Here is a 16,739-nt window from a genome sequence, read left to right as displayed (position 1 = left end):
ATATGTCTATATGAATTGAAAATGGGGGACCCTGATGGAAACAAGACAAACGTCTTTCTCAGGTCTGCATCCCCTTAACAATTGTATGTATTGAGCCGTACTGTATTGTACCCATTCTGCAATCTGTTAAATAAAGTTTTCATTCATTCATTCATTCAGGCTCTCGTGAAATCTGAAGTGTCCGACGTTCTGACTCCTCCCCCGGCTGCACTCGGCTACTCTTGTCTACTTTCGAGGCGAACCGAAATCCATCTCGAACACGCCTATTCGCTCGCTGTGTCTCTAGTTGAGCGATTACGCGTCAGAGTCCCGCCCCTAAACACTTTTTATTGGTCGAGAATCGCAGGCTGCTTTGCCCCTTGTTCCTGGTAACACACACACACACACAGAGACACACTCGGACACGCGCCGCGTCATAGCAGGACGCTTAATCATTTTAGGTAACCAACTGAGTAGGGGGTATCTGCAGCGCCGCAGAGCCAGTCTGGACGGGTATAAATGGTCTGGAGAAGTATAAGTGGTCTGGACAAGTAGTTGCGAATGGGGGGGGGGGGGGGGGGGGGGGGGGGAGGGCGGGCGGGAGGGCGGGGCGCAATGTGTATGCGCATGCGTGTGGACTAGAGCACGTGAGAGTATAAAGAGTCCATTTTTTTCGAACTCTTTCTCACATCACAACAAGAAGAAGAAGACGAACTCTTTCACAGTGTGGTGTGCGCGCACTGCGCAGGCAGAACAAGATGTCTTTCAGTAAAAATGTAAGTACCTATTTCGCTATTTTGGACATTAGGTTTGCTTATCAAGGCCACCACAGACCACCTGTGCAATTGAATTTAATTAGCTAACTGGCTCTCTCTTTCTCTCTCTGCTCTCTGCTATCTTTACTAAATATAAACGTGCAAGTACATGGTGTAGTAGGACTGCTATCTTTACTAAATATAAACTTGCAAGTCAGTGCATGGTGTGTATAGGACTGCTATATTTACTAAATATGTAAAAATGTAAGTACCTATTTCGCTATTTTGGACATTAGGTTTGCTTATCAAGGCCACCACAGACCACCTGTGCAATTTAATTTAATTAGCTAACTGGCTCTCTCTTTCTCTCTCTGCTCTCTCTGCTATCTTTACTAAATATAAACGTGCAAGTACATGGTGTAGTAGGACTGCTATCTTTACTAAATATAAACTTGCAAGTGCATGGTGTGTATAGGACTGCTATATTTACTAAATATGTAAAAATGTAGGTACCTATTTCGCTATTTTGGACATTAGGTTTGCTTATCAAGGCCACCACAGACCACCTGTGCAATTGAATTTAATTAGCTAACTGGCTCTCTCTTTCTCTCTCTCTGCTATCTTTACTAAATATAGGGATGGGGGCAGGTCATGTTGTGTCGCCCAGACCGCTGACGCCATGTTACGAGACAGCTAGCGCGTCTGTCGCCCTTGTTGCGATTGTTGTGAGGGTCCTGTGTGTAACTGCAGCCGTCTCTGTGCTAACAGTCACGTTTTCAGTACGAGAAGACAAGACAAAACTTCTTTCTCTGGTCTGCATCCCCTTAACAATTGTGTGTATTGAGCCGTACTGTATTGTACCCATTCTGCAATCTTGTTGCAATAAAGTTTTCATTCACACTCAAAATCTGTGTTCATTTTTTATTTTGCATACTAATGTTCTGTGTCTTGAGTCGTACTTGTATTGAAAAACTGATTTTATGTCTGAGGAGAAGACCTGGGGGTACTCATCATCTTCGTCTCCCACAAAAAGAAAAATGACATGTGAAGTATGTTGTGTGCCAGGTTTCAAACAGTGCTCTATATGTACAGTTTATTCCTACTCCTATCCAAGCTCCGGGAGGGTCATCAAAGAGAAGTCGGGTCATCAAAGAGAAGTCGCCTATTCTTAGTCCTTGCCCCCACAATGGTGGGAATAACAAAAAAGAGAAATGACATGTGAAGTATGTTGTGTGCCACGTTCAAACAGTGCTGTATATGTACAGTTTATTCCTACTCCTATCCAAGCTCCGGGAGGGTCATCAAAGAGAAGTCGCCTATTCTTAGTCCTTGCCCCACAATGGTGGAATTGTCCTAATAAACGAACCTACACTGTAGCACTCAACACTTTATGAACATTGTTACTGAGACGAAAGTTAAGTTTACTCTATTATTACTAGATCTGGTATGTCTAGATGTAACACTGTATGGGTACAAGTTTACTCTATTATTACATGTCTAGATGTAACATTACTGTCTGTATAATGTACCTATGTAAACGAGACGAACCCTCTGTATAATGTACCTAAACCCCCCCCCCCCCCCCCCCCCCATTCGCAACTACTTGTCCAGACCACTTATACTTCTCCAGACCATTTATACCCGTCCAGACTGGCTCTGCGGCGCTGCAGATACCCCCTATTGAACCAACTTGCGTCTAGCCACGCCCCCGCGGCAGCGGCAGCTCCGCTCTGCAGCGGCATTATGCAGCCGTAATTCCCCCTCTTTTAACATCGATGGTTAGCTCAACTGGTTCGCCGCCTTGCTGTGGATCCTGCTGTGCGCTGGTGACAAGTTTGAATCCCTTCAATTTTTTTTTTTTTTTTTTAACTTGCATTCTTTCGCCGGTTAAGTTTAGGCATTGTTTCGGAGTTGGTTAAGGTTAGTGTAACTGAGGGGTACAATTCCCTGACTGTATTGATAAGTATGGTATCATTAAACCACTACCGCTTTATGTACTTTAATTACTGGCCATACAGTACACGATATATGAATATGATGAACACTTCCCACAATGAAATCGGTTCCAGTCAAAGGTATAATCAAGTATTTAATGGAGCAAAAGGTACATAGGATACTTTACATTATTCTTTGAATGCACTTGTAAGGCAAAGGAATATGCGTAGGCAAATCAATAATGAATGTCCATTCTCTGGTTACGCAGGAGGTAATTATACAACCTGAATCTTAGGGAATTATATCTATGGTACACTAGTAATATAGCGGGAGATACTGGAAGGGGTTCCCCTGGTTGTAAGCCAGCGGGGGGGGTAGAAGATCTGTCGGTAGTAGGACGTCTGGTCAACGATGACTAAGGAGACTTCAGGTACAGAAGCCGGTGCAGTAGCCTCTTGATCCACAGACGAATACAGCTTGGTTCTCTTGTAGACTGTAGCTCCACAGTGAAGAAAGCTAGTCGGCCTCAGGCTGTCTGAGGCGCCGACTCGACTTGACTCCTCGCGGGGTAAATCCAACACGTGCAGGCGTCGGCGATTATCCGCTCCATAAATCACAGGACCAAAGCAAATATATTCCAGCCGCAAAGGGCTATGTAGTCGTCGGGTAGATTAATCCAGTGTACATGTCCATACGGTTCTCGTCTAGGTCTCCTCGGGTGAAAGCGCCATGTGGTCAGCCCAGCCTGGATAAGAACTCTAGCTAATACGAGGAAGCATTGGAGATGCTGGTCACTGTAGAACTTTAACCGCACGATACACTATACACAAATAGACTATTAATGACTTAATAGAAATATGTCGCACTCGACGGTATAGCGCCAAACTCTGACAATTCAGTTACTAATTCGCACACGGTCTCAATGCTCTATTCTGGGCCAAACAGGCCATACTTCACCGCACGTTGTATCGTGGGTGAGGCTTCAACTTATCGGTAACATACTAAGGACGAAGGGTAAGGGGGTAAGGGGCTTCTATATTCACCTGCGCCGTATTTATACGCACGGTGAACAAACTAGTTCCACTCTCATTTCTGTCGCGTATCCCTGGGCAAGGCCGGGCATGTCCAGACACATCTTGACGGTGGCTTTGAACCTGGCTCCAGAGGCCGGTCCCTGGCGCCGGTGGACCGCTGTCCAATAGGAGAATGAACTATTATGGTCTGGGCTAAAGGGATATTCCGTGTATATGTACAAGGAATATACAGGGGATATCAAACGATATACAAATACTATGCAATATATATCAATAAATAAATATATATATTCGGTTTAATCTGATCCTTTGTAACAGTTAGGGTTAAGTTTAGGCATTGTTTCGGAGTTGGTTAAGGTTAGAAGGGTTACGTTTAGGCATTGTTTCGGAGTTGGTTAAAGGATAACTCCACTATTTTGGGAAATTAGCTTATTTAACATCTTCCCTGGAGTTAGACAAGAAGATGCATACCTTTTTTGTCTCTGTGCGTGCATTTTAGCTTTGGGAATAGATGCTCCGTTAGCATAGCTTAGCTTCATCACTGGAAGTGAGGCAGGACAGTAGCCTTACAGTGCCTTACAGTGTATTGCAAGGTCTGACATTGACCAAACTTGATATGCATGACCTTGGTGGGCTCTAGGTCAACTCCTGAAAAGGGGGTCAATGTCAGACTTTGCAATCAAAAGTTAGGGGGCTAATAACCCTTGCCATAATTTCAGTGCGCCCCTAACTTTTGATTGCAAGGTCTGACATTGACCCCCTTTTCAGGAGTTGACCTAGAGCCCACCAAGGTCATGCATATCAAGTTTGGTCAATGTCAGACCTTGCAATACACTGTAAGGCTACTGTCCTGCCTCACTTCCAGTGATGAAGCTAAGCTATGCTAACGGAGCATCTATTCCCAAAGCTAAAATGCACGCACAGAGACAAAAAAGGTATGCATCTTCTTGGCTAACTCCAGGGAAGATGTTAAATAAGCTAATTTCCCAAAATAGTGGAGTTATCCTTTAAGGTTAGAGTTTGTCTTAGAGCATGGCAATATTCTTTCGGGGTTGGTTAAGGTTATGGTTAAGTTTAGGCATTGTTTCGGAGTTGGTTAAGGTTAGGGTTAAGTTTAGGCATTGTTTCGGAGTTGGTTAAGGTTAGGGTTAAGTTTAGGCATTGTTTCGGAGTTGGTTAAGGTTAGAGTTTGTCGCAGAGCATGGCAATAGAATGCAGCCTATTTCCGCACTGCCGCTCTCTCGCGCTGCCGCGGTCACATGGCCGCGGACCTTCATTTCCATGATTACAGTTCCACTTTGGCCCAATCAAGTTGTGCAATCAGAGGGAAGTTGTGTGTAAGTGTAGAATCATCAAAAAGTAATACACTGATAACTTACAACCTGGCGCTCAATATAAAGAAAACAAGAGAGATCATAGTGGATTTTAGAAGATCAAGGCCTGACCACTCCCCTCTGCTCATCAACAACGAGGTAGTGGAGAGGGTCACTGAGTTCAAGTTCCTGGGTCTCAGTGTGAGTGAGACCCTGTCCTGGAGCACCAACACCTGATAAGCGATCGGCGTGTTGCTTTTTAACAGCGGAGCAGTGCAAGAATGTGACAATGTGACCATGTGACCGCGGCAGCGCGAGAGAGCGGCAGTGCGGAAATAGGCTGTCTATTGCCATTCTCTAAGACAAACGCTAACCTTAACCAGCTCCTTAACAGCGCCTAAACTTAACCGTTCTAACCTTAACCAACTCCGAAACAATGCCTAACCTTAACCATGCCTAATGTTACAAAGGGTCAGATTAAACCGAATATATATATTTATTGATTGATATATATTGCATAATATTTGTATATCGTTTGATATCCCTTGTATATTCTTTGTACATATACACGGAATGTCCCTTTAACCTAGTAGCCTACAGCCCATAATATTTCATTCTCCTATTGGGGCAGCGCCCACCAGCGCCAGTGACTTACCCCCTAGAGCCGACTTGAAAGCTACCGACGAGACATGCCCTTACTAGCCCCAGCTCCGCGCAGGAATACGGCTACCGAAAGCAGAGCGGCACTATTTGTCCACCGTACATATAAATATGGCGCGGCGAATACAGAACTTCCTTTTCAGTTCCCTTTCAGTTCGAGTTGGAGTTCAGTCTTGTTCAGTTCAGTTACCAAGTAAAGCCTTACCCACTACGCAACGTGCGGTACAGCAGGGCTCGTATTGCCTCAAATAGAGTCGTGTTTATCCTACTACGTTTGTTCAACGTATCGTTCGCTATTTGCTAGTAAAAGCCTTCATTACAAGTCAAAGACCACGTGAAGTGGGTAATTGTGTGTCTACATAGAGCACTTATTGCCGCGTGCTAATAGGATAGTAACGTCAAGTTCAATTGTGAACCACCGCGCACCACGGAGGATACCTACACCGGTGATTGCAGAGCCACTTTCCGGCAGGATTACTATTATTATTCTTCATTCTTCACCAAGCTGCTGGAGCAGAGAACCGTCTACACCCACTCAGGGTATCTGCAGGTTTAGCCCAGTCAGATTTAAGGCTTTTTAAGACTTTTTAATGCCACTCAGAATTAAATTTAATACCAATTTCACGATAACAAAATGGCAAAAATCATGGGTACTCTCAGTACACTCATTCAAGGGTACTACGACTATGCCTGCACCTCATGGTACCAAAGCACCTCAAAGGCACTAAAAACAAGATTACAAACATCACAAAACAAACTGGTCAGACTACTGCTTAACCTCACTCCTAAAACCCACTTTACCCCTGCCCACATTCAAAACCGCTCTTAAAGAGCACCTACGGGAGGCTGCAATTCGAAACTGGCCACTGTAAATGTCCAACCCCCCCCCCCCCCCTAATGTACAGTCTCATCCCCATCATATATATATAATATTTTCTGTTATGATCTCTGGGTAACAGTACTGTATATTATTTGCATATCGTATATGTCACAAATGTAACAGTACTACAGTATATACCTGTATGTCATGTATGTCCCTATGCCATAAATGTCATGATGTCATGTATGTTTTTACTGTATTTATTTCTGTATATTTTATTTCATTTTTATTCTATTTTACTCTACCTTATCCTAGGCAACTTGATTGATTTGTGTTATTATTCTAATTCGTGACCTGTCCTGTCTAAATGTTTAAATGTTGAGCGATTTGCAGTGTCAAAATTTCCCACGGGATAATAAAAGTATTTCTATTCTATCTATTCTATGTTGTGTATGTCAATATGAATTGAAAATGGGGGACCCTGATGTAAACAAGACAAACGTCTTTCTCTGGTCTGCATCCCCTTATTATTGTGTGTATTGAGCTGTACTGTATTGTACACATTCTGCAATCTGTTAAATAAAGTTTTCATTCATCCAGTTGTTTTGTTTTTGTAGTTTGGTTGAATGAATACTTTATTTAACAGATTTCAGAATGGGTACAATACAGTACAGCTCAATACACACAATAATAAGGGGATGCAGACCAGAGAAAGACGTTTGTCTTGTTTACATCAGGGTCCCCCATTTTCAATTCATAGTGACATTTATGACATGCACAACATACATGACATTTATGGCATAGGGATATACATGACATACAGGTATATATTACCATTACATTTGTGACATACATGATATGCAAATATACAGTACTGTTACCCATAGATCCTAACAGAGTCAGGGAACATCGCTTGAAACACCTCTCCTAGTCCCTCATTTCCATTGTAGGACTGATGCTTTGCGACCGTATTTAGAACCCACAGTACCTCAGCTTCAAGGGTTGGCGTGGAGCCGAACGTTACCCGGACAGGTGCAGATGTAATTGGTGGTAGACCTACCTGTCCCTGAGCAGTTGATGTGTACGGTGTCGGCGTCGAAAATAAATTTGATATTGAAGTTGTCTGCAGGCGGGTTTTTGTAGAGGTAACATGCTTAGCGCTGTGCATGTGACTCGACTGCTTTTATTCCCATCGTTCCCAGTTTAAAATCCTTTTTGAAGAGTTTGCAGCGGGCCTCGTACATGTCTTTCACTGGGAGTCCAACCACGGTGCAAACAGAGGGTTTTCGAGCCAGTTCTCATTACATTTGCACTTTCCCATGTTAAATTAACGAGTGCAAATAAATACAAATCAATTAAACTAAACTAAACGTCAGCGTTATCGCTACGGCTTGAATAACGTGTTACCTATGCTCCGGTGTTCTGAAATAGCTCCCGACGGCGACACACATTAAGGACCATAAATTGGTTCCGCCCCACTGCGTACCGTTTGCGTGAAAGAAAAAAAAAAGCCTGACTTAATATCTCCCGTTAATAGTTTCCCCCCAGATTTCACAATGAAACATAAGATGACATGGCATGTTTTTAAGACCTCCGAAAGTCGGATTTAAGGCATTTTAAGACAAATTAAGGCCTTAATAGTTGATAGTTGAATTTAAGACCTTTTAAGACTTTTTAAGGTCCCGCGGACACCCTGCCCACTGCTGTGGGATCTACATATGCCTGTGAGGACATCACTCGAGCCCGTCTCTGTCGGAGCAGAGACTCCACGGCTTCACCTGTGCGACGCGCACCCTGGGATCACAGCTGCTGCTTTCCCCGCTGACACAGGGGTGATATCGCCTCTGTGGAACCATTGACTTGCATAGAGCATTGCCTCCCCCTGCTGGCTTACAACCGGTAGTACCCCCCTTCAAGTATCTCCAGCTATCTCCCCAGAGTACTAGAGATAATTCCTAATATTCATTATTGATTTGCCTATGCACATTCGATTTGCCTTATAAGCGCATTCAAGTAATGTAATATCCCACCTTTGATGTAATAAATATTCTAAACAAGTATTTGTGTGGAAACCGTGTTATTGTGGAGAAGTTCTCATCTGATATACCTGTGTACGGTACGGCCAGTAATGTACATAAAACGGTAGTGGTTTAATGATACCAATACTTGATTAATACAGTCAGGGAATTGTACCCCTCAGTTACACCTAACCTTAACCATAGAAAGAATATTGCCATTCTCTAAGACAAACTCTAACCTTAACCAGCTCCTTAACAGCGCCTAAACTTAACCGTTCTAACCTTAACCAACTCCGAAACAATGCCTAACCTTAACCTTAACCATGCCTAACCGGCGAAAGAATACACGTTAAAAAAAAAATTGATGGGATTCAAACTAGTCACCAACGGACCGCAGGACCGCTGCGCTGCCAGGTGAGCTGAGCTTCGAATGAAAATCATGGCGGATTAGGGCTACATAATGCCGCAAGCTCTGGCGCTCCGCTCTGCCGCTCTGCGGTTGCCGCGCGGCGTGTCGCAGCCAATCAGGGAAAACGCGGAAGCAACGGCAGCACTGCTCCGCTGTTAATAAGCAATAGGCGATCGGCGTAGCCCAGCAACGCCTATACTATCTAAGGAAGCTGAAGCAGGCTGGCCTGCCACGAAATCTCCTTGTCAACCTTTACCATTGTGCGGTTGAGAGTGTGCTGACCTACGGTGTGTCTGTGTGGTTCTCCAGCTGCACAAAGGCAGAGCAAGAGGCTCTACAGAGGGTGGTGAAGGCGGCAGGCAGGATTGTCGGGACTCCTCTACCAAACATTACCTCCGTCTTCACCTCCCGCTGCCTCCACCGCTCCAAATGTATCATCAAGGACCAGTCTCACCCAGCACATCACCTCTTTCAGCTCCTTCCCTCAGGGAGGAGATACCGGTCCATACATGCCAAGAGTACAAGATTTAAGAACAGCTTTTTCCCCCCAAGCAGTCAGACTGTTAAATACTCATCGACTGTCCCCTCACGTGCACCATGCACTTACCACTGCACTTGATAATCTCTGATTACCACCCATCATGCACTTTATTATTTAAAATATTCTGTTATGTACAGTGTTATATGTGTTTTGTGTTCATGTATGTATATATGTACTACGGTCTGTGGGAGCTCCCCTGAAATTTAGTTGTATACTGTGCAATGACAATTAAAAGTCTATTCTATTCTATTACTGTTGGCTATAAAGACTTGAAACGTACTTGGGACTTGAAAAACAATGACTTGGTCCCACCTCTTGTCAATTTGCTTACTGTACAGTTTTGGGATTCTACTATCTTTACTAAATACTATTTTGGGATTCTAGTATTTACATTTTACATAACTTTATACTTTTACTCTACTGTATTTCTGAAAAAAATTCCTACTCTTAAGTTAACTATTTTTAATAAAGGAATTTCAATGGAGGTATTTTACTAGAGCTGCTAGTATAAATAGTAAAGCCATTTCTACTAAAGGAATTGTATACTTCTTCTGCCAGCTTTCAAGTAGGTATTCATTTTCAGTCAACCCATATCCTACTTTATTGCTCTTATAAAAGGAAAATAGCCCCAGTTCAATTCTCAGAGGGGTTTCATTTATGTACAAATGGGTTTAGGTTATTGCTGGTTGATCATCCCAGTCTTCTCTGCTCAGTGCTCAAATGGGTCTTCAAGAGAGAAGCAAGGCCTCATGAATAAAAAGATGGAAGATATTTAGCGTGACCACACAGCAGGAAAATGTGTTTTTCTTAGCTTTCTGCTGAACACAGAGGAAATTGGTATCCATCTTCTTGTCCGACTCTGGAGAAGACAGTAAGTGCATTTTCCATAATGTTGGCATGTTAATTTTTTTCTTTCCCACACAGAACTGGGATACTCTTGGAAATTGTCAATTGGAACTCCTACAACCCAAACTTAATGAGGTTAGTGTAGCACAGCTGCATGTCTGCCCTACCTATGAATGGTACAGTAGGCTAAGTGATGCCGTAGCCTATACAAAGACATTCAGATGCACAACGATATTGTGTGGTGTGGCTGTAGATACTAGTCATACCAAATCATAATGTTGAGTCGAATTTTTTGCAGTGATACTTGGCTAAGCCAGATAGCTTTCTACCAAACACGCAGAGAGGAAATTGGCATCCATCTTGTCTGAATCTGGGGAAGACATTAAGCGCATTTGCCATAATGTTGACATGTTTCTCTAATGTTGTTATGCTGCCAGCTCCAGTCATTCCCGGATCGATTTCCGCTCCTCCTGGGCAGCATGTCAAAGTGTCCTTGAGCAATACACTTAACCCCTAATTGCTCCCGATGTGCAGGTTGGCACCTTGCATGGTTGCCTCCGCCATCGATGTGTGAATGTGAGGAACAAAAATTGTAAAGCGCTTTGGATAAAAGCACTATATAAATGCACCATTTACCATAACCCCTTCTCCCAAGTGTCTCCTCCTCTACTCTCGTGTTTTTACCCAGGTCATGCAGATGTCCTTGTGTTTTTCCCACGTGCAGTCCTGTGCCATCATCCCCAGCTGCCGTCAATCACACCCTTGTGTATTTATGTGTGTTCCCCTCAGTTAGTCTTTTCCTGTTGGTTCTAACCGCTGCTTTATGGTAGTTCTTTGCCTGCCTGCCTGGCCGACATGAAATACACCCGTTGTTAGGTTTCACTCATTATCTGCATGCTGCCCATCTGTCTGCACTTGGGTCCACATCTTCTAACCTGGCCACGTCCCAGTTTGGCCGTTACAAATGTGTTAATATGGCAGTTTGCCATCATCACTAAGCAATTGAAAATTTGAAATACAATTGATTGACATTAACTCATTGAACGCCAAAAACGAGATTTCTCGCTTTTCAAAGCCAACCATTAACTCATTCTGCGCCAAACCCGAACTTTCTCGGGTTTCAAATCCAAGCGCTGAGCGCGAAACCCAAGATAGTTCGGGTTTAGATACCTTTTTTCCCCGATTTTCCCATTCTAAACACTTGCGCGGACCTGCCTGTGTCTCCCTGGCACCGCTGCCTACGTTATAATTGCAATGACGATTGAATCTCAGCAGGTGGCAGTATCACCTACCTTTTGAACTGGGTCTCTCAGTTGTCTTTCAGTGCCTCTGTGCCTCGGGCTGCAGGAATCCCCTCCCCGCCAAAGTGAATCAGCACACAGCCACCCGTCGCCGATTTGCTCGCCTGAAACCTATTGTTTTCCCGTATTCTAGCCAGGCCCAATGCACACAAGTAATGGCGATCGCGATGGAACTACTGGGATTATAAATTTTGGAGTACCTTCTGACAACGGTAAGGTCTATTTTACCGAACCTAAAACATGCTTTTGGTAACGATCACAACTTCGTAAAACGACCCCCCCCCCCCATGATGACTTTGTGATGGGAAACATCTATATGGTATATACAGTTGGAAATAATATAGGTTTCAGGCGAGCAACCAGAACGAGTTGCGCATATCCATATAACACGTCATATCTCACAATCTAGAAAATGAGACTGGATTATTTTGAAACGGGGCAATGTTTAGCGTGGAATAGCGCACAAACGAAAGTATGTAGAAATGAACTGGTTTGTCCATGTTGGACTATAAATAGTGCCTGTCAAATGAGCCATACTATTGTCTCCATAGCTATAATATAGAATATACGATGGGTCCGCAAACATCGTGAAAATGGTCAATAACGCTGGCGCCAGGGAGTAAAGATGGAAAAACAGCGTGGCAGTCAATGAGTTAAGAGTAAATGACTAACAATATGAAAAACAACCATTAACTCACAGGAGGCCAAATCCGAGATATTCCGGGTTAACACGCCATGCTCTGGGTGCCAAACCCGAGAAATCTCGGGTTTTAATCCATATTTATTTTATTAGCGATATCCATCCATTTTTCATCGATCCAGCCTGACGTTATCATTGGGAATGGGTCTGAGCTCGCAAAGGGCAAATACCGCCGCCTATCATCTCCCGGATGGTATTGCACATCATTGGATTGCATTGGCTGGGACTGTGCATCAAAAAAATAAGTCCGGTCCAGGTTTTACTTCTCAGGCATGCAGCTGGATACTATTGCATTGACTGGGGGGATTGGGACCAGCGTGGATTATGTGTTTTGGACTATAACGTTGGATCAATGGACGCAATCGATATTTGGAATGGCGATCAGGAATTGGATTAATCTTTTTGCATGACATCAGATGTGAGGTAAGGCCTTTATGTTACGAATCTTGGGGTAATCAGATGTTCCTTTCTCCGCCATCTGAGCGTGTGTGTGTGAGGTTCGCGCCGACCAAAGTACGGAGAAACTATTTTTCAGACCCGCTTCTCTTCATGCATGAGGACACATACTATCGATAATCTAGCGTTTATTTGAAAACGATTCATAAATCAAGCGACAATGGCACGCTTTCTAAGGAAATACATTTAAGCTTGATTTGCTGGAGTTTATTGAGATGAGACAGAACGCCGTAGAAATATATCGATATTCATCACGGTATAAAATGGAAATGTATGTATGAAAACATTATCTGTTTCGTGCATGTTGACTGGAAGCAACTAATTGACGATCAATGTGTTATTTAGATCTATTGCTATTATATTTGATATGTTTTATGCACTCGCAAATAAGTCCTATTCTCCATTGGATAAAGCGTTGGCACCGAAGGGCCATCAGCAGAGGGCGCTGTTGGCCCTGAATGAGTTAACAGGTGACAAAATACATGAATAATGACAAAAAGACAAGACAATTTGATGTTCTTGATTGGTTGCTATTGAGCCAACACTGAAAGATGGGGAGTTGGGGGATTAACAATAACAAGTTTCAGAGAGAGAAGAATGGCATTTTGTCCACTATACATACTGTCCTGTACAATACAACTGTATGGCTGTGAAGCAGTGAATGCAGTGATTTTATACACATGAGACATTCTCTAGAGAGCTGGGATCCCCTTGGCTGGACTACACACCAGCTGACTTGGTCCCTTTGATGGCGGTATTTCCCTCAGAGGAGGAAAAAAGCAGCACAAACTTTAAAACAAATGAAGTGGTTTTCTCACGCACACATACTGTACAGTCACGCATGAGCGCACGCACACACAACCACCACACACACTTTGAAAAACTCCGCTGTTGCCCGATTCCATATATCCCTCTCCAAGATACTCAAGCAAAAGATAAATATTTGACTTCAACTACCCAGCAGTTACTGGTGTTCCGGCTTTGTACAGTATTTATACCTGTATAATATAGTTATATATAGATTTATACTTTCCATGAAATAAAAATTTATTAAATAGGCGTAAGGGAAAAATACATTTGTAATAATAGAGCAACCACTGCTTACACAGATTGTTATGAACTGTAAACTTTTAAAGCAGCTAATGATTGAGAGCTCTTTTAAAGTTCATGGAGACTGCACTGCCAACAGCTCAGTTGCTCACTTGTTCAGTCTAGCACACAACTTCTGCTTTCAGCTCTGGAAATTCAGCTCTGGAACGTTCCCTGATGCAGAGTGGTCTTCTGCATATCCCGACATTCCCTTTTCTCTTTCCTCCTGCTTAACGCATCCTCCCATGGCGCTGAGGTTGCAAGCTGTTGAGGCACTGAGAGCATGGGTGGCAGTTAAGGCCACAAGACATGAGCCCTTCTACTGGTTCCCGTCCCACTGCCAAACTCCTCCCCCTCTCCTGTCTCTGGAGGTGGAAACACTGTACATGGCACTTGGGGACGATTTTCTGCAGACTTCAACAAAGAAAGGCTATGGAGGAGTGCTTGAGTAGGGGCTATTGCCTGCTATCTAATACCTCTCTCAGAGGGCATGGGTGTCTGCTAGGGAGCTGGATAATGAGTGCTTTGGTGTCCCCAGTGTCCTTCATACCATGAACTCATTGCTGCCGTACAATACAAGCTGCTGGGGTATGTCTGGTGGATCCCTGCTGTGGCCACCGCCGTCTCTGGGGTTCCTCGCCGTCGAGTGCTTGGCCCCCCTCAGTTTCTGTTTACCCTTCTCTGGATTGAAAGTGCCTCGGCTGGTAAACTGGGGCCTTTCCTCGAATCCCCCCTCACCATGCTCCGCTGTGGGGCTACAGTCTAGGCTGTCTAGGCTCCGAGGGGGCTGGGACAGATGCAGGGCCTCGGGCTGAGGGGGACTCGAGCCAGAGGAGGGAGACTTGGAGCGGAAGCGAAAGCGGCAGGTGGCGGCGGAGGAGGAAGAGGAGGATGGATGGAAGTGGGACGATGGGGAGAAGGAGGAGGACATGGTGGAGCAGGATTCCACAGAGTCCAGGGAGTTAGGCTGCCGTCTGAGAGTACGTCGTCTGGGACTCCTCCCCTCAGACCTCCTGGGCCAGGCGGCGGCCAGCGCTGGGCCTCTCTCTGTGAGGGAACGCAATATTGATTGATTGAAAATGTTATTAACAGATTGCAGAATGGGTGCAATACAGTATGGCTCAATACACATGCAGACCAGAGAAAGACTTTCGCCTTGTTTACATCAGGGTCCCCCATTTTCAATTCATAAGGACATTTATGACATACACAACACAGATACAGATGTATATCATGACAATTATGACATACAGATATACAGTACTGTTACATTTATGACATACAAGATATACAAATATACAGTACTGTTTAACAGAGATCCTAAAAGAAAATATATAAATAAATAAGGAATAAGGAATAATAATAAAATAAGGAATTAAGACATGAGAATTGCTATTTGTTCTTGGGTATTTTGTTATTTTGCTACTGTCCTAGTATATTTTGTATATTTGAAACCTCCGCTCAGGCAGTGCACCTAGATTTCGTTGTGTAATACAATGACAACAAAGAAATTCCAATTCTTCTAATTAGTCTATTTGCCATCCCATAGAGCCCCATTGTGAACCCGTAAATTTCGGAACCACCAAAGTTTTATGATGGATATGGATAGTACGGGTCCCCAGCACTCAGAAATTGCCGGATGCTAAGTTGTAAATGTTGGGCAACTTCTTTTATTTGCATAATTAGCCCACATTTGCATAATTGCCTAAATGGACGAATCTCAGAAACTACTTGATCAATTTTAACAATGTTGGAGTTGTTTTGGGGGTTATTCAGGATGCTGAATCCTTCAGAATCCATTTATGATACTTAAGAGAAGAAAAAGGTTTCAAAATTGCAATATTTACTGGAATTTAACAAATTTCTACTCATTTTGGTGCAATTTTTTTATGAATTTTCTGTTTATAAATGTTTCAGAAGATGCTGAATTTATAGATAATTTTCATGGAATGTTCAATTGTAAACAGAATGATAATAATAATAATAACTTTAATTTGTAGAGCGCCTAATGGGGTACTCTAGGTCCTTATGCTTGGTTACTGGGGTAACTGCTGCAGTTGAGCTCTGCCATGAGTCCACGTGGCAGCGTAGCAGTTTGCTGCCACAACTAGAAACTTTTCTATTGGATTTTTGTATGTGAATGAATGAAAACTTTATTTAACAGATTGCAGAATGACTGTGACTGTTACCTTATAAAATGTCCACAGAACCCCAGTTCCTAGCCTTGACTGAGACTTCAGTGCGCTAATCGTTAACGCAAAACTTCCAAGTGAGTAGTGGCTACTTTGCACCGTGATCTCATTCCTACTATGGCAACGAGCAACTGCAGCTGCAGCAAATACAGACCCCTGATTTTCAAGGATTGTTGTTTCAATGCAAGTAAGTTGAGAAAATATAAACAGATACACAAACTGTGGTTTTATTACTATCCAATAACAAACACTGAATATAATATGATCACAAGCTGTAGTAAGCTAGCTCTTAGGGTTAACGTTAGCCATCTGACGGTAACTAATGTTAATGCAAGCATAGCTTAGCTATGTTAGCAATGTATGTCATGACATGAGTGTGATTATTACCTGTTATTACCTAGCCTCGCGTCACCAGGCTCTATCCCTCGTCACACAGAGAAGCATCAAGTTTGATTCTAAATATTGTATAGAGTATTCATATGGTACTTTTGCTCTCCTTAATGTAGAATTGTGTGATAGAAGATCTGAGGCACTGAGGCAGAGAAAGAGACCCAAAAGGTAATGCAAATACCAGTCAAGTTCATGTAGGATACCAATAACATGGGAAATACATGTTTTCATTGGAATAGTGAACAGCCCGTCCAAAATGTACATCCTGGCAATGTATCCATATTGCTCTGTAATGTAGAGT

At 43.3% G+C, this 16,739-nt stretch overlaps 1 protein-coding gene across 1 annotated transcript in view; it reads right to left on the bottom strand.

The window, feature by feature from the left end:
* Positions 1-13,298: 13,298 nt before the first annotated feature.
* Positions 13,299-16,739, bottom strand: part of myo9aa (myosin IXAa) — a 204,572-nt gene continuing 201,131 nt past the window's right edge. The window contains 1 exon segment of the mRNA XM_084337743.1: positions 13,299-14,903. Coding sequence (XP_084193869.1) covers positions 14,401-14,903 — 503 coding nt within the window. The 3' untranslated portion in view covers positions 13,299-14,400.

Source organism: Notolepis coatsorum, assembly GCF_963971535.1.
Source record: "Notolepis coatsorum genome assembly, chromosome: 20".
Classification (NCBI taxonomy): Eukaryota; Metazoa; Chordata; class Actinopteri; order Aulopiformes; family Paralepididae; genus Notolepis; species Notolepis coatsorum.
The sequence above is the reverse complement of the archived record's forward strand: the minus strand, read 5'-3'. Positions and strand labels throughout refer to the sequence as shown.